This window comes from Poeciliopsis prolifica, unplaced genomic scaffold (genome assembly GCF_027474105.1).
Source record: "Poeciliopsis prolifica strain line A6 unplaced genomic scaffold, Auburn_PproV2 SCAFFOLD046, whole genome shotgun sequence".
Taxonomy (NCBI): Eukaryota; Metazoa; Chordata; class Actinopteri; order Cyprinodontiformes; family Poeciliidae; genus Poeciliopsis; species Poeciliopsis prolifica.
Window position 1 is genome coordinate 3,999,615 of NW_026562421.1, and position 18,077 is coordinate 4,017,691.

Below are 18,077 nucleotides of genomic sequence, written 5' to 3' on the forward strand. Positions count from 1 at the left end.
GGTTATTTAACAATTATCTAATGTGATTGATAGTAAAATTGGATGAAAATTAATAATGTTTGTAAAATATGAGTCAAAATATATTTAATGAAATGTTTATTCTGATTGGCTTCTAGTCAAATTCATTTAACTGCTTTTCTACTTAAGTTAGCAAAAAACTGCTGCAAAAAACGTGAAATTAAATCAGATTTCATGCGATTAATATAAATATAATATTTTCTTATAATTAAAACAGGGGATTGTGTTGAAAATGTGCTTTACCTTCTAATAAAGTCATAATATATTAAGATAAAATGTTCTGTCACTGAACTTATGACCATCTGAAATCAGAAGCTATCAGGTTAGCATGGATGCTAAAATAATGTAATAATTAAAACATTCTAAAAGTTGATGTTTGTAAAGGTCAGAGGTCACGGCTGTTTGGGAAGCTGCTTTGTAGAACAATGAGACAGATTTGTTATTCTTTGCTGTGGTGATGATCCTGAAGGTGGGAATCTTCCAGATGAATTAATCTCTGATCGATAAATTGAATCCCGTCCCTTTAAGGCCGCAAGTTTGACCCAATATGGAGTTTTGATGCTCAGAAGAGCGAAAAGTGTTAAATTTTTTCACTGAGTGATGCTTTGAAAATAAACCACGCCTGAGCTCAGGGAGCCAAACTGGACTCCTGAAGTCATCCATCCCACTGCTGGTTGGTCCTCACACACACACACACACACACACACACACACACACACACACACACACACACACACACACACACACACACACACACACACCTGAATACAAACACATACACACCTCTCAACACACAGCCACCAGTGAAGTAGACATCTGACTTGCTGCTTTATCATGCAGAGGTGCCAGAATGCTCTTGACTTGATGCATGAAACAATGAGCCAACGTTGACTGTCTGCTGTGTGTGTGTGTGCGTGCGTGTGTGTGTGTGTGTGCGTGCATGTGTGCGTAGGTGTGTGTGTGTGTTGCCATGTATTTAGCCTCGGCCGGCGTCGGCTGCAGGCTCAGCCTCGGCATCAGGACAGCATGAAGACGGCGGTGGTTTTCACTGCGTTGGCCTTGTTCTGGCAGCACAGTCTGGTTACTGGGCACGCACTGGGACGGCCCTCGCTTCCCAGTAACCTGGACCAGTTAAAGGTAGGAGAACCAGCTCAGAGCCACTGGGGGTGGAGGGTTTATGGCAGGGGTGTCCAAACATTTTGTCAAGAACTCACGGGTCAAAAAACACCCAAACCAAATTTGAAGAAATAGAAATTTTAAAATCAAATCAAGTTGTTTGATTTTGTTGGATTTTTGTAGAAAGGAACCAAAATCACTCCAAGAGCCACAAATGGCCTCTGAGCCACATTATGGACACCCCTGGTTTGCACTTCGATGGAGCTTCATCAGTCAGATGTTTTCTTATGGCAGCCATGTTGGATTTTTTTCCTCTTTTTAGGTGTAATTTTTATTCCATTTTTTAATATTTCCCTAATATTTTCTGTCCTTATTTCCAAGTTAAGTTGGATTTGTTACGGTCCTGTGACTATCGGGTTGAAATAATATTTATTTATTTTTTCATATTAAAACTTTCAGTAGCATCACTTAAAACTATTAAAAAGGTAATTTTGTTAAATTTTAAAATTTTCCTGTTTATGTTGGTTTTATTGTGGAAATTATAATAAATTATAATAGGATATAATTAATTACAGTTTAAAGTTTATTGATTTCTGAGAATTTGCTCTTGTTATTATTATTTTGCCATGATCATCATTTTAGTTGAAATGGTCTAAAAAATAAAAACAATATTATTGTTTATTGCAATAATTTCTGGGACAATTAATATCCAGCACAGCCTGTTACTGTGACAGAACTACTTTAAACCACAAAATCTTTTCCTCAGAAATGTGAAGAAAAATAAAAGAAAGCTCAATTCCTTTAAGAATATAATAGAAAGACATTTTTTGTCCCTCAACACAGAAAAAAATGTTTGTCAGCTGCAAATGAAACCATGCAACTTCACATAAAGACGACAATAAAAGCAAAAAATAAAATCAAGTTACGTAAATTAAAGTCAAACTTTCACAATAAAACAACGTATTCAGGTCCTGAACCGTCTAAAATGTGCAAACAGTTCTCCATATTAGTGTAAAAGAAATGACTAACAATAAAATCTGAAACAGTTTAGATGAGATGGGAGGTTTTAGAGTTTAACCGCTGCTGAGAGGAAGGGCCTTCGATAACGCTTCTTAGTGCTCAGAGGATCTCTGATGTTCCCACCAAAACGCAAACAAATGGGCTGGAAAAATAATGCATGTAAAGAAAATAAGTATGACAAAAATAATGGAAATAAAAGTAAATGCTGATTTATTCTGTGCCTCATAATGTGAATCAGATTAACTTGGAGCCGTTTTTACCTCTGCAGTCGCTGCTGGAGCGGATCGAGGAGACTCTGGCCAGCGAAGCTCAGGACGAGTCGGATTACAAGGAGCCGATCTGGGAAGCGGATCCGAGCCAGGACGGGAGCCCGGAGCAGCAGAACCGGCCGTCTGAGGCGAGTCAGCGGAACCGGCTGAACGACCTGCTGCTGAGCCTCAGGAAGCGGGCCTCCAGCTGCTTCGGCGCACGCATGGACCGGATAGGAAACATCAGCGGCCTGGGATGCAACAGCGGCAGAGGTACCACACAGGGGGCGATGTCAGGGGGACCAAAGCGCGGTCCGGGGGCCGTGCGGGGCCCTCTGAAGGATTTTCAGTTTAATTCATAGTTGGGACTGAGGTGAACCGAGGTGACCGATCACCGAGCTAATGAAACATTTAGCTCACCCAGAACTAAACATGCTAACGAAACATTTAGCTCACTCAGAGCTAAACATGCTAACGAAACATTTAGCTCACTCAGAGCTAAACATGCTAACGAAACATTTAGCTCGCCCAGAACTAAACATGCTAACGAAACATTTAGCTCGCCCAGAACTAAACATGCTAACGAAACATTTAGCTCGCCCAGAGCTAAACATGCTAACGAAACATTTAGCTCACCCAGAACTAAACATGCTAACGAAACATTTAGCTCACTCAGAGCTAAATGTTCAACTAACTCAGAGCTAAATGCTGTAGAGCTAAGTTGTTAACTTGCTCATTAAAAATATTTAGTTGGGATCTAAATATCTAAGTGTTTCGTTTATTTTGTACACTAAATATTAATATTTAATTTGGAACTAAATATCAGTTTGCTAAGTATTTAGTTTGAAACTGTGACATTTATAAATTAAATAATAACATGGAGATAATATGACTTTAAAAAATTTACTTTTTATTTTTTGAGAAGGTAAATATCACAAATATTGAAGTTAAGTTTTGTGTAACTTTATGAACGAATGAAAAATTTCACTAAAACTTCCCCTAATAAGGTTTATATACTCTCACAAACACCCATAAATTATGTTTCTGTGATTGTTTTTCATTCCCAGGGTAGCCGGACGGACCGTTGGATCATTCTGAGCCTGAAGCCCTGATTGTGTCATCCTGCTCCGGTGAAAACTGATTATTGATCATGTAAATATGAGTGGTTCATCATCTGAAGTGGAAATTCATCTGCCAGCAGAAAAACTTACTCTGTGTGTTGTTTTCTAACACAAACATGTAAAATTAAAGATAAAAAAAGAAAAAAATACTTTTTTATATATATAAACATATATAATTCACATTACAGCTCAGTAAAAAGTTTTCAGAGGTTAATTTAATTTATTAGCTTTAATGATGTATGCAAAAGTAAAAACACTGTTTATGTAAGATCTATTATAAGATCTATAAATGACACTGAAATGTTAAACTAAATGTTTAGATTATTTAGCTTACTAATTAAATAGTTAGCTGAACAACTTGATGTTTAGTTTGGAGCTAAATATTTAGCTTGGAAATAAAATATTTAGTTTAAAACTGTGACATTTATAAATACAATTCTGTTATGACAGACTAAATAATTTGTGAGCTAAATATTTAATTAAAAAGCTAAATAAGCTTTGTAACATTTAATTAGAAAACTAAATTATCTAAATATGTAGTTTAGCTTACCTAGCTCACTAAATAATTTAAACTAAATTGTTTATTTAGCTACAATTGTGTTTACAAACAAAAATAATTTGTAAACAATTTTCAGTATAAAAACTAAAAATATTTAGTTTCTCCACTGTACAGAGTAACTAAATATTTAATTGTAAATATTTACAACTATTTAGTTTGTGAATATTTCATTTAAAAACTAAATATTTTGCTTATTCAACTTTCTAATTAAATATTTACTTTTAAATTGCCATTTACGACTGAAATTTTGTTATTTCAGACTAAATGACCCCAAATTATTGCTTTTAGTCTTTGACTTTATAACTTAACAAACACCAATCCAACCACTTTCACTGCCAGTCCCGCCAAAATAAAAGTCCTGGTATATTTCCAAAGAGCCGGGGGGGCGGAGCTTGTTTTGGTTTTCATATTATAATTTATTGAATATTTGGAAATGTCTTCAGCTTTAATGGATATGTTACATAAACCTCCCAGTAATGTTAAAATTGACATTAAATCTCCATTTGTCCAAATTAATACACATTTTTAAAGAATGTTCTAATTTTTTATTACTGTATGTGATGTAATATATTACATAGTTTTATTATCCTCAGCTGACTGATCTTCATGTAAATCTGTTATTGATTTTAATCCACTTTTATGTTTCTGATTAATCTGAAGATGAGATCATTGTAAAAACAAATTAAATAAAGTGATTTCAGACAATTAAATCCTGTTTTGTTTCTATCATCATGAGTGTCACAATAAAAACAATAAAACTGTTAAACAAGAATCAGAGGGGAATATTCAGAAATACTGAAGCCAAACAGAAAGAATCACCTTCACAAAAACCCAGAAAATACTAAAGGATGAAGGTATAATAGATATGAAAAAGGGCAAAGTAAATTTCAGCCGAAATTTGTTTTAGAAAAAAAAAGAAGAAATTTCCAGGTTTGAAAAGTTGCTGAAAAAAAAGACAAACATAAAAGATGTTGAACTTTTGTCAGAATTTTTTTGGGTTTTCAAGTTTTTTTGAGAAAAAATCTTAATTTTTTGGAAGAAATTTACTCCCTTTTTCCCTCTCCAGTCACTTCGCTGTAGATTAAAGCAATTCGAGAAAATTTCTGCCAAAAATTCAGAAATTTCCAAGTTTTTTCCTAGAACATTTCTGAGACTAATCTCAAAATTTCAGATTTTTTTCCGTATCAAATTTTAAACTTTTCAGGTTCATACATTTCCTTTCTTTTTCTAAAACATTTTGAGATCAATCTCAGAATTTCTGAGATTTTTGGCCAGAATGGTTCTCCTTATTTCTTCAGTGGCCGTGATTCGTTGTCGGTGTGAATCTGTGGCTCTGCTGCTAAAGCTGCTGTGGATCACACTAAATAAAACCGACGGCTGTCAGATGATTCATGCTGAAGTCTGTTTTTAATTCAGACTGAATCGAACCGCATCGGACAGGCACTGAAGAGGGAACACCACTGTGGGTTTGTAATGGTGGGACTGGGAGAACTGGTCTGTCCATTACAGAGATCCTGCTGGTCAATCAGAGCATGATGATGAACAAGGGGAACATTTGGAGCGACGGCTGCAAACCGGCCTGCGCTCAACATCCTGGCACATCCAGGCGTTAAAAGCTGCAGATTTTCCTCCTGATGGGAGAAATGACAAATAAATTCAGCTCAGGGTCTAAAGCGGAAAACCTGCAGCGGGATTTGAGATACGATCGAAGTCGTTCTGATCTTCCTGTCGCTCTGGGTAACTTTCCACCATTAACCGGCCCAGAAACACGTCGCTAAGCTAACAACATGGCAGCGTGATTTAAGGGATGGTTGAAGTTCATGATCAGAATAATTACAAATCATTTCTTTATAACACAAAGATTCTGGATCCGTCTTATCGTCTTCATGATCCAACCCGACAGCCAGAGGGAAGCAGGACGGCTGACGGACTGTGATTCTGTTTCACTGAAATTAATGTCAGGAGCTTTTAGCAGAGACACTTCCTGTAGTTTATCAGACAGCTCCCCCTGGTGGAGAGTTCATTTCATTGCAGTTTCTGTGTCCAGGATGAAAAACGGGACAGGATGTCTTTGCTGGAAGAGTTTTTCCTTTCACAAAGTTTTCTGCTCTGGTCCAGGCATTTAGTTTTAACTGGTTTTTATGGGATAATGTTTGTAAAGTTAAACACTCAAAAATTATCAGCAATAATTTGGATCATTGTAATAAGAAAAGGAATGTGGGTCATTATTCAACGTCATATTTTCACCTTGTTATGGATTATTTATGAATGTCATTTCATAAACAAAAATATTTAGCTAGCAAGCTATTTAGTCTAAAGAATAAATATTTGCTCCAAAATAAATATTTAGTTAGCAAGCTAAGTAAGTTAAATTCTGTAAGTGAAAAATAAATATTTAGTTAACTAGTATATTTATTTTAAAAACGATATTTTCTATTTAGCATCCAAAATAAGCTAAATATTTACTGTGAGTAACAAAATATTTAGTTAGCACACTAAATACTTTGTGAGCAAGCTAAATCTGCTAAATATTTAGCTGATTTGAAGCTAAATAAATAGCTCTAAACTAAATATTAAGTAAGAAAACTAAATGTTTAATTAGAAGTAAAATATTTTGCTCCACAGCAAAAAAATTTGGACAGTATATTTAACTTTATATATTTTTATAACTAAATATTTATAGGTCATGCAGTGACTGTTGCTGTAGATCCAGTTTGAGTAGATTCAGCCCCGGGAGTCACTTAGAAATCTAGTTAAATGTGTTGGTAATAACTGATGGTGCAGGTGCAGAAACCTCCCATATCTGTGGAGATATTTTTCAGATTAAGGGATGTAGCAGGAAACATTCCTGCTGCAGGTCATGCTGACTGCCTCTCCCTAACTGGCCTCCTCCAGTTTACTGGATCAGATCACATTGCATTAAAATTGGATTAAATTGGGATATATTAAATTGGATTTGACCCTGAACCTGACTGTCCTGGATTGGGTTGAATCGACTGGATCACATGTAACTGGATAAGAAAGGGAAGTTGTAAAGAAGGTGAGAAACCTTCTGTTGCAAAGTGTTGCTTTGATGATGAATCCAGGTTAAATGACATTAAGTTACGAGTCCAGAGAGCAACAGAGAGAGAGAGAGAGCAGGTTGAAGCTGCGGTAATCCTGTGATATAAACCTGCTGAGCCTCTGCATTCAGCCTCAGTGGGAGATAAAAGCAGCTGGTAGCAGATGGAGCATCCGCAGGTCTGAGCAGCATCAGCAGGATGAAACGTCCGCTCGCTCTCTGCTGTTTCCTCCTGCTGTCTCACACCCTGAGCCCAACGAAAGGTAAGAGCAGCATCTAAACTACCCCACAGCATCTAAATACCCCACAGCATCTAAACTACCCCACAGCATCTAAACTACCCCACAGCATCTAAATACCCCACAGCATCTAAACTACCCCACAGCATCTAAACTACCCCACAGCATCTAAATACCCCACAGCATCTAAATACCCCACAGCATCTAAACTACCCCACAGCATCTAAACTACCCACAGCATCTAAATACCCCACAGCATCTAAATACCCCACAGCATCTAAACTACCCCACAGCATCTAAACTACCCCACAGCATCTAAACTACCCCACAGCATCTAAACTACCCCACAGCAAATCACCCACTCGGCTCATTTGTTTGTTTTTAGCAGGACAAATTAAGCATTTTTCAGGGATAACATGAAAAACAGCCTTTTAGTGAATCCTGGCTTCTTTTTTTCCCCAGAAATAACTGAAATTAAAATTTGTTGTTTCTCTCATTTTCAAACTGCTTTATGCTTTTTACTCTCACTTTCATTAAAAAACCTTCCCTGTGATCCGGTTGGTATTTGCTTTATTTTTAATCATCATCATTAGAAATTATGATCTCATTATTTTAATTCATTCACGCTTGACTGCATCTCATTCCCAGTAATGGGTTTAGTTCATTAAGCACCAGCACAAATGTAAAATTAAAGGGGATTTTTGGCCTATTTGGTTTTGTGAAACAAAGAAAAATAACATTTACATTTCAAACAAGTTACAAATGCTGTGCAGTTTGTATATTTTTACAATATTTCTTCTTCATGCTGTGTGTACGATGAGAATGTACACAAACCATTGGAATGAGTTGGAACCAGTGCTAACTAAAAAGCTAGTTCCGCTAATGCTAAAGTGCTACACTAACATGGTATTTAGCAGAAGCTAAGGCTAAAGTACTAAAATCATAACTTAAACTTAATTCCTTATTAGTGATTTAGAATTTATCTGAAAAAGTTTACCTTGTGGAAGCTAAGTGCGCTAAATGTTTTCTAAGTTAGCAAAATGCTAAAGTGCTAAACAAAGGTTAGCTCCGTTACTGGCAGATTAGTAGAAGTGTTCATACTCCTGGTTAAAACAAACAAACCTCTAAGATATTGCTTTTGAGGACTGATGCTAACCACCAGGTCATCCTTGCCCCTCCTGCACTTACTGCTGACTCAGAAATCATTCTGTCATTGACCCATTTGTAAACTACGTCACTTTATCACCTTCAGGCGCCATGTTGGATCTTTGCAAGATCCAACATGGTGCCTGAAGATACGCCATGAACATTAGCTGTACGCAGCTAGCTCAGAAACGCTTCATTGTTTATGTTCTCAAGTCTTTGCCTGATTTTCTGCTACATGATTTATTCATCATGTCAGAAACAACATTCCTGCTAACACCAGAGCAGATTAGAGCTGCGCTAACGTCTCCAAGCTAACCAGTTTCCTTTGTTCATGCTAGGCTACATCTTATGTATCTTCCTAATAATGCAACATTTGATAGCATTTATTAATCTTATTCTCTCATGAAGTAAAAACATTGATCTTCTCACCTTGTTAAAGGTTTTCGCTGCAGATGCGTGAAGGTTGCCAGTCCTTGGGATTATTTAAGGGATTAAAACAATTTACTATCAATCAACTCCCGTCTTTATTTGTGCAGCAGCATCACTCTGACTTTTTTACAGTGAAATAAATTAAATAAAAGCGACATTTGGCGATCATCTATTAACATTAACAGTGTCGTAATGCAGTGGTGTGTTGCCCCCTAGTGGTGAGAACACAGATCCACGGATAGTTCATGGTAAGCCAACTTCTGACGAAGTGGAAGTTGTTATGTTCTGCCTTTCAAATTAAGACAATTATCCAGGCTTTCAGACTCTAACCAAGAAAATCCTGAACAGAGTTTGTTTTGAAACAGACATTAAAGCACATCTTTGGTGGAATAAGATGTCAGTGTTTGAGTCACTGTAAGTGAATCTGGCTGCTTCATGTTGGGGTTTGTGTGGAGACGGCTTTGTGCCATCAGAGTTAGTGGGTTACCTAACCCTGTTGGAGATGTTCCTTTGGGATAAAGAGTCCATTGTCTGACTCTGAGCCATATTGCTCATGGTAATCTGTACTTTCAAGTGATTAAATGCTTGTGGCTGTTGAAATCACAAAGTGCATGGATGTTAATCCCTAAGCAGAATCCACAGATTTTCTGCCTGTGATCTTGGACTCTAATAAAACCCAGACACTCTAGAGAAACGATCATTGTCCAGGATCTCATCAGGAATCTCCTGGTTCTGATCCACTTGGCCTTACATCTTCTAATCAGCAGCTCGACTCCGTGTTCGTACAGAACCAGCAGGTGAGACGAGTTTCCTGGACTCGGCCTCAGGCTGAGGAGCTCCTCCATGTGGAGCTGCTGGTTCTCCTCACTGAAAGGAGACTTTGGACCAGTGGCGTCCAGAGTCGGTCCTGGAGGCACGGCATTCTCTCCCTGGTGGAGTAACTACCTGCTCAGCATGTTGATGCTCTTCTTTGGCCTCTCAGGAGCCTCTTGGATCCAGGAAGAGAACCTGGCGGCCCTCCAGGACCGACCTGGATCACTTTACTGTTTCATTACTAACCTACTGGGAGGACAGGAAGAACTGGAATATGGAGAGACCATAGTGCATTAAACTAATGTGAAGTAATGCTAAGCAAAATCTGAAAAGTGTGGCAGGCATTTTTATTCACCAGTAGTGATCATTTTGGGGCTTATTGGAGGTTTTTGCCCATTCTTCGACACAGAAGAGCTCCAGCTGAGTCAGAGTGAATGGAAACCATCTGTGAACATCAGTTTTTTAAACAGATTCTCAGCTTTGACTTTGACTAGGCCATTCTACAACATGAATCTAAACGTTTCCAGTGCATTTGTGGTGGTATGTTTATGATGGTTCTCCTGCTGAAAGCTGAACCTCCTTCTCTATTTTCTGGCTTTTTATTTCAGTTTTGTCCTCAAAGTTTCATTTTCTGTATAAAATCCCATTAGAAGTTTGAAGCTGCAGCTCATGTCTGCCTGTTCAGATCCGTTCCTCATATTTTATTTCAAGATTCCAAAACTGTCTTTATGGGTAAATAATTTTTTTGCAGGTTGCTGGGTGGGAACTCTTTGACCTCGTTTGGAAATGTTTTAATCTTTCTTCCGCATTGTTTGTGTATCTGGAGAGGCCAGAGATGGGCAACGCCCGGCTCTTTGGATCAAAAGCTCTATGAGGATTAAGAGGAAAAACATGGGAGGAAAATAATCTGCAGCCGCGGTGACGTCATGCGTCAGCGGCCGGTGCAGCGGAGGTGAGGCTGCCGCCGCCCGCGTTGCTCTGCAAGGTGACCTTTGTTCCCAAGGTCAAAGTGGAGAAAACAAACATCTTGTGGCAGAAAGACAGAGGAGGAGGTCTGAAAGGTCAACAGATTATCACCATGGCAACACGACACCCACACTGACACACGGTGGTGGCAGCATCATGACCTTCTGTTGCTGAAAGCCTCTCAGGTGATTTCCCACCTGCTCCTGCCTCACCTGCAGGTTACCTGATCGTTTCCATGGATCCCCTCCCACCTGTCGTCATCGGCGACACGATCACATTAAAGTGCAACTTCCAGACGGACGGCAGCCTGAGAGAGATCGCCTGGTTCCAGGTGAGCGCTCTCAGAGCTCAATCCTACACTAGGTATCAGTAATAAGTCATATTTAAAAACACTAGAACTCAACATAAATAAATGTCGAGTTCCCTCTAGAATAAAACTCTTTCACCAAAATGTTTCCATTGTTGATGTGAAAGCAGCGTTTGGTTTTAAATGGTTTTGTTCTGCAGGTGATTGAAGGAGGCAACGCCAAGCAAAAGATTTTCACCTACGATTCTGTTTACAACACGAGTTTCTCCAACATGGAGGACGCAAACAAACGAGAGGAACTGGTCTACCACTCAACAGTACGGTACGAATGGCCGACAGGGATCCATTATGAACTCAGCACCGTAAAAACAACAAGTTAAAGGATGAATGTGGAACATTTGGTGCAGTGGCGTCGGGTTGTTGTGTTTTCCAGCCTCCCTGAGGTGCAGCTGGAGGATGATGGCCTGTATGAATGCCATGTGGGGATCTACAGCAAAGGCTCCAGAGATCAGCTGATTGAAGCGTCTGGCAGCATCATGCTCTCCGTTATCGGTTCGACTTCATTTCATCGTGTAAAAATGCTTCATGTTGAGGGAAAACCTCCTTATAAACAGACAGTTATAGCAGTTTGTCAGGCAGTTCAGTGAGGAGGAACATAAACGCCCTGGGAGGAAATGACATCACATGTCTGATGCTCCAGATTCATTCATCCCATTGAGCATGCGGTTAGCTTTAGCAAGCTAGCAAGTCAGTTTAAAGCTAAATATCCAGCTTCACATTCAGCTAGATAGCTATTTAGTTTGCCAACTAAATATTAGCTTCAAACTAACTACTAGCTAATTATTTAGCCAATATGCTAAATATTCAGTTTAAAGCAAATTTGTAAACTAAATATTTAGCATCAAATTAATTAGCTTGCTAACTACATATTCAGTTTGTAGATGAAATATTTGGCTTTTTTATTAAATATTTAGTCTGAATCTGTGACATTTATAAATGAATGAATAACCTGGTTAAAATATGCAGAAAATGAAAATGTAACAAAAACCAGTTTTTGATTTGGGTTCATTTGTTAACTGAACCCAAATTATTGCTGTCAATCCTCCACTGTGTAACTTTGCAAATGGCTGCCCAAACTAAACTGGTGTTTCAGTTGAAAACCAGTAAAACCAGCTGAATAACAAACATCTCAGCTTTTCTTCTGGTTGTGGGACAAAAAGCCCTTTTGGTGTGAGAGCGCCGCCGGCTCGTCTCTGGGTGTAAATCCCCTCCGGTGTGTGAATGTGTGTGTTTTCCCTGCAGTTCCTCCCAGCTCGATTTCTGTGGCGGCAGCCAACAGCCCCGCGCCGTTCAGCCGCTACGAGGCCAAGAACTTCACCCTGGTTTGCATCGTCACTGGAGCAAAACCGGCTCCCTCGGTAAGACGGATCCGTCTGTCGTCTCTCCCCAGATATTCTTGTTTCCCCCTAAAATCCAGGCTGCAAACTATTTGTGGTGGTGGAGAGAAATGAAAGCGTAACAGAGCAAATGAGAGCCTGGCTGGCAGTAATGAGTTCACAGCTGGATTTGATCTGAAACGAACACAGAAATGGAGCCTGAAGCAGATAAAAAGTTTGAAATGAAAAAGCTATTTATGGCTGTGGTCTGCACCCTGCGCGACCTCTTTGCCAAAGTATTCAGCATTAATACCGGAGGATTAGCAAACAGCTGCATTTGTGATGGAATCAAATCCAGTGGCAAAGAAATTCAGCTTTCCAAAATCATTTATGATCGACATAAACTAATCTTATTCTCACAGAGATTAATCTAATAACCTATTTAATGTTTTCATTTGTGATTCAGCTGCAGTTTATAGGGCGAGAGGCAGGGAACTCGAGCAGCTTGGATCCCATTCAGTGGCTCTAAGTTCCTCTGGTTGGTGTGAATGAAAACCAAACTCTGGTCCTCCAAACCTCCATCTGGGTTCGGTTGAAATGAACTTGCTTTGGTTTGGATGCATATGTGAACACCAAGCAGACCAGAGACCGCTCCAAAAGCAGGAAGTGGACTACAGCACAGGGCATTCTGGGTAACCAAAGCTAACATGTTAGCCTAGCGCTAGCAGCAGAAATGGCTCCTGGTTTTCAGCCAAAGACTAAAGAGAAATCCTCCAACACTAAACTCTGACACCTCCATCTTGTTTCCATCTGGTGAAACAGGAAGTTGCTCTCAGCGTCTTCAGAGGTTTTGTGTCGTTTCCTGCAGTGGTTCTTGGTGCAGCGCCCCCTCAGGCCAGGAGGGGAACAAGCTGGTTTGACTCAGAGCAGAGAGGAATAGAACCACAGCAGCTGGAGGATGAAGTTTTGAGTCCAAAAGAACCGGGTTTCAAATGACTATCAGTCCTTCTCCAAAGGTCTGTAACTTTTCCAAACCTTTTGCCTTCCAGGTTTACTTCAAACGGGACGGTGAGCTCATTGACGTGTTTCCAGCAGCTGGGTCTTCCTCCTTGGTGGGACATCGCAGCAAAGCCTCCAAGAGAAACCGGAACGTGAAGCAGGTTCTTGTCAGAGGAGATGTTGACGACACCAAAATCCAGAAGTCCCTGTCCCTGCAGAACCAAGCGGGGAAAGTGACCCAGCTTAGAGAGAATGAGACGGACAGCGTGGAGCGAGGCGGGGGGGACGCCTCCCGGTCGGAGCCGACCACAGAGGGCATCCCGGAGACGGTGGTGAGCCGGGAGTTTCCCCGCTGGGTCCAGAGCAGCGACCCGCTCTACTACTTCCAGCACTGGCAGCAGGTGGCGGGCGACGGCACCATGGAGGCCCGAGCCATGCTGACCTGGAGCCTCAACCCCCAGCTGGATAACGAAGCCCTGTTCAGCTGCGAGGTCAACCACCCCGCCCTGTCCATGCCCATGCAGGCCGAGGTCACACTCAGTAAGGTCACAGCTCAACACCTGAACTGTCTGACACGCAGTTGTTGCACACTTAATAATTAATCAGTGTTTGTTTTAATTCTTGGGCACCAATATGGTGGAGAGAGAGAACATCATCTCACTGGACTCCAGTTCTGTCTGCTGTATTTGGCCCAAATAAAGCAGACAGAACTTTTATTTGGAAGGTTCTGCATCATAATGTTGACAGAACATCAGAGATCAGGGCATTTATACCCAGAACAGTTCAGGTTCAACCAGTCCAGTTGGTTCCTGTCGCTACCAGTTTTTACCCGACATGTTTTAAAATAATAACCTGTCAAACTTAATTAATTTTGACATGAGATGTGAAACAGTTCAGAGGAAATAAATTCAGTTGCAGTGGATCATTTGTATAAAAGGTTTGTGGAACTAAAGCAGGTTTTATTTTCAACCTTTTATTTTCCCACTAATGAGTTCAGAATATGTGCAGCACAGATAAAGCAGCTATTTTAATTGTTTTCTGGTGTTTTTCTGCAGTTAAGGCCAAAAGTATTCATACTTCCAGCTGATTTAGATCAACCTGGAAGTATTACTAAATAAAACTTTCAGATATAATTTTTCTCAGTTTCTGTTTCGCTGTTAAAGGAGCTGCTACTGACATTAAGTTTTCTGCAAACTGATCCTGGATCAGGGCTTCCAGTGCGACAGTGTTTTTCCTCTTCACTGTCGCCACATTGCATGCTTTACATGCTAGGCAGACAGTTTGACATTGAAATATTTGAGTGCGGCTCTTTGTTTTCCCTCAGCTGCCCCCAGAGGACCCAAGCTGTCCACCAGCCCCAGTAAGGCCAAGGTGGGAGACACGGTGCGGATCTCGGTGCTGGGCTTCCAGCTGGGCCCGTCTGCTGTGAGCTTCTAAACCGTCTCTGTGCAGAACAACCTCAGTATAGATGGGTGGAGATGTCATCATGAATGAAGAGGTTAAAATGAAAGGATGAGGGTCCTGGATCTCCATGCAGATCCTGAACCTTTTTTCTCTCCCTACTCCGAGATCAAATGACCCAGAAAACGGTTCTGGATCGGTTTGGTCCAAAGCCATGAACGTTTCCTTCGTCACTTTGTAGGTAACAATTATGGAGCAGCAATAGTTTAAAGAGCTTCAAAGACCCAGCTTTTATTTTGGTGGTTCACTTCCTGCTAGTGGTTGGTGAATTTGCCAGCTAGCTAAACATTTGGCTCTGTGCTAGCTACATAATCAGCTAGCTAATTAGCTAAATATTAACGTCAGAGCTAAATATTTAGCCTGCGAGCTAAATATTAGCTTCCTAGATAAACATCTAACTGGCTAACCAAATACTAGCTTGCTGATTAAGTGTTTAGTTTGAGGCTAAATATTTAGCTTACTAACTAAACATTTGGTTTTAACACAATGAAAATATATGAAGAACTAAATTTAACCCAAATTACCGCTGTTCATTTTAACGGGTTAATCCTGGACTTGGTGGAAAAACGAAGCAGAAATCAGTTTTAGACAGAATGACCTTTTCTGTCAACATGTTTCTTTGACCTTGAGATCAATTTGTTTAGTTAGCATTTAGCCTTTAACAGTCAAAGGGAATTGACTGTTTGTTATTTAGGGCATCAGAGTAAAGGGGGCTGGACTTGTGTCCACAGACCAAGGTGTTCCCGGAGCCTCTGCTCACCTGGACCCGGGTCGGCGGGAACCTGCTGGACGGCAGCGAGAAGCACGATGGGAGGGAGCTGGTTCTGGAGCGGGTCCCCGCCGAGCTGAACGGATCCATGTTCCGCTGCACGGCGCAGAACCCGCTGGGCTCCACCGACACACACACCCGCCTCATCGTGTTCGGTGAGAACCGGGCCGAACCGGGCCAGAACCGGGCCGAACCGGGCCACTAACAGGTTTTCCTTTGTGTTACAGAGAACCCAAGACTGAAGAAAGGAAGGGAACATTTTATCGGTGCGTTCAAGAACGAAATATGATTCGATGCTCTGAATCATAAGACAGGAGCGAAATCATTCCAAATTTTTTTGGAGCCTCATTTATGGCCTAGTTAAAGTTTAAAACATTTCATTTGAAGCTAAACATTTAGCTTGCTAATTAAATATTTAGCTTCCTAATTAGATATTTTGGATGTGAAATAATAGCTTGGAAACTAAAATAATAGCTAAATATTTAGCTTAGAGCCACATGTTTAACCTGCTGACTAAATATTATCTCGCTAATTAATTATTTAGTTTGAAGTCAATAAATCTTGTTTTCTCTGTAATGTCTGGCTAAATAACCCAAAATATTGCCATTAATTTTTTACTGTGCAACAAACTGGAACAAAATGAAGCATCAGATGCAAAGATTTTACATAAAACTAAACCAAATTTTCTATTTTTGAGAGGAAATTTATTGTTCATGTTGTTAAAATGAACCATTAAAGCATTTATTTCAAGGTGAATCGTGTTCTTGTGTGCAGCTCTCAACGCAGCGGCCTCTGGGGTCTGCCTCATCCCAAACCTCCTGGTTCTGCTGAGCTTGACCTGTGAGCTGACCTGAGCCGGGCTCCGCGGCTCCAGCAGAACAGCAGCGGGTCAGGGAGACCGGACCCGGAGGCTCAGCGGACCCGGAGGCTCAGCGGACCCAGGAGGCTCAGCAGACCCAGGAGGCTCAGCGGACCCGGAGGCTCAGCGGACCCAGGAGGCTCAGCGGACCCGGAGGCTCAGCGGACCCAGGAGGCTCAGCGGACCCGGAGGCTCAGCGGACCCGGAGGCTCAGCGGACCCAGGAGCTGCAGGAGGCAGCCGGCTGCGGCAGTGTGTGTCCAGGAACAGGCGCCGACGGGGCCCCGGTCCGGAGGCCGGATCTGGACAGACGGGTTGAACTTCTCATTTTGGACGTCAGCCGGATCTCAACTTTGGACATTTTTCCAAGATTACTGGATCTTTGTTGCCAGATCTGACTTGAGTTTCCGGCCCAAACAGAACCTAAAACCCGATCAACTCCAAAAAACAAAAAACCAGACCAGATTTCAAGTTCTGTTGAAACTAATGCATGTCTCTCTCTCTCGACTCATAACGGCCTGTCAGGGACAAGGAGAACATTTCCACCAAGAAACTCTTTCATGTCCTTGTTTTTCTAGAAAATTTCTAAAATTATTCTAAAACTTTTTCAGTTTCAAAAGTTGAACATTTTTACTTCCACCTATTAGCTTGGAGCTAAATATTTATCCTGCTAACTGGACATTAAGTTGGCCAACTAGATACTTAGCTTCAGGCTACATACTGGCTAATTAAATATTTAGTTTGGAGCCGAGTTGTAGTTTCAAAACCCAAAAACTTTTGAAGTTTTTTTTCTAAACACTCCCCAAACATTTCTGAGTGTTTTCTAGTTGATCTTTGACTTTTCAAACTCAGAAAGTTTTTGGGCAGAAATTTTCTCTTCTTTTCAACCTGCAACAGGCTGCAGGATCGAGTTTCCAGCTGAGACAGAACTGGACTCTGAACAAACTGAGTTTTTGTGCCATTAAATCACAAAGTTACTCTGAGATTTCTGTTTTAAAATGCTACATAATGACTTTATTAACCAATGACTAATCATTGATGATGTCACATTTTATAGATTTCCAATTAAAGTAAATAAGACGGGAGCGAAATCACTGCATTTTATTAAATGTTTTGTGCTTCTTTCTAAAATCCACCAAACTTTGTGAAAAGCAGCACAAATGTTGACATCCTGCACCAATCTGGCAACGCTGAGTCACTTTTTAGAAAAATGTGCTTCACTTGTTTAAATGACACAAAATGTTTTATTGCAAAAATATTAAAGGGTGAATTTAAACCAAAACATGTCTGCCTACAAATAATCATCATTCCGGATCGATAACAAAACATTTGCATCCATAATGTGAAGCAAACTGAGTGGAGGAACCTGCAGAACATCCTCCGCTGCCGTGAAGGTCACACCTGGAGCAGCGGATCAGATAAAGAAGAGCCGGGAAACGCAGCCAGTGCCGCGGTACTTCCTGCCTGCTGGACTTCCTGCCGACTCCTGCAGAGCGACTCGGCGATAAAAGGTAAAAAACCTGCAGAGATCTACAGTTTCATGTTCTCTAATAGACTCTTATATACAAACA

General features: G+C 40.6%; 2 protein-coding genes across 3 annotated transcripts; both read left to right on the forward strand.

Annotated features, from left to right (window-relative positions):
• The first annotated feature begins 1,032 nt into the window (after nucleotides 1–1,032).
• On the forward strand, nucleotides 1,033–4,777 carry nppa (natriuretic peptide A). The gene is made up of 3 exons (XM_055056888.1): nucleotides 1,033–1,155; nucleotides 2,423–2,675; nucleotides 3,470–4,777. The coding sequence occupies exons 1-3, from the start codon at nucleotides 1,045–1,047 to the stop codon at nucleotides 3,472–3,474; spliced, it is 369 nt and encodes a 122-aa protein (XP_054912863.1). The 5' UTR covers nucleotides 1,033–1,044; the 3' UTR covers nucleotides 3,475–4,777.
• Nucleotides 4,778–7,295: 2,518 nt separating this feature from the next.
• Nucleotides 7,296–17,591, forward strand: LOC129377045 (immunoglobulin superfamily member 21-like). 2 transcript variants are annotated; one of them, XM_055056768.1, is made up of 10 exons: nucleotides 7,296–7,406; nucleotides 10,955–11,067; nucleotides 11,244–11,365; nucleotides 11,477–11,595; nucleotides 12,346–12,461; nucleotides 13,469–13,958; nucleotides 14,743–14,843; nucleotides 15,611–15,803; nucleotides 15,876–15,914; nucleotides 16,423–17,591. In XM_055056768.1, exons 1-10 carry the CDS (start codon nucleotides 7,343–7,345, stop codon nucleotides 16,500–16,502), a joined length of 1,437 nt encoding a protein of 478 aa, XP_054912743.1. In that variant the 5' UTR covers nucleotides 7,296–7,342; the 3' UTR covers nucleotides 16,503–17,591. The 2 variants fall into 2 exon arrangements, with proteins under 2 accessions (XP_054912743.1, XP_054912744.1); XM_055056769.1 differs by having other exon boundaries at nucleotides 7,302–7,406; nucleotides 10,597–11,067.
• The last annotated feature ends 486 nt before the right edge of the window (nucleotides 17,592–18,077 follow it).

Bases quoted from the DNA above. Each gene is read 5' to 3' on its own strand.
- nppa (XM_055056888.1), top strand. From the start codon at position 1,045: ATGAAGACGGCGGTGGTTTTCACTGCGTTGGCCTTGTTCTGGCAGCAC. The intron at 1,156-2,422 runs GTAGGAGAACCA...TTACCTCTGCAG, and splicing joins GTAACCTGGACCAGTTAAAG to TCGCTGCTGGAGCGGATCGA.
- LOC129377045 (XM_055056768.1), top strand. From the start codon at position 7,343: ATGAAACGTCCGCTCGCTCTCTGCTGTTTCCTCCTGCTGTCTCACACC. The intron at 12,462-13,468 runs GTAAGACGGATC...TTTGCCTTCCAG, and splicing joins GAGCAAAACCGGCTCCCTCG to GTTTACTTCAAACGGGACGG. The intron at 14,844-15,610 runs GTGAGCTTCTAA...TTGTGTCCACAG, and splicing joins TCCAGCTGGGCCCGTCTGCT to ACCAAGGTGTTCCCGGAGCC.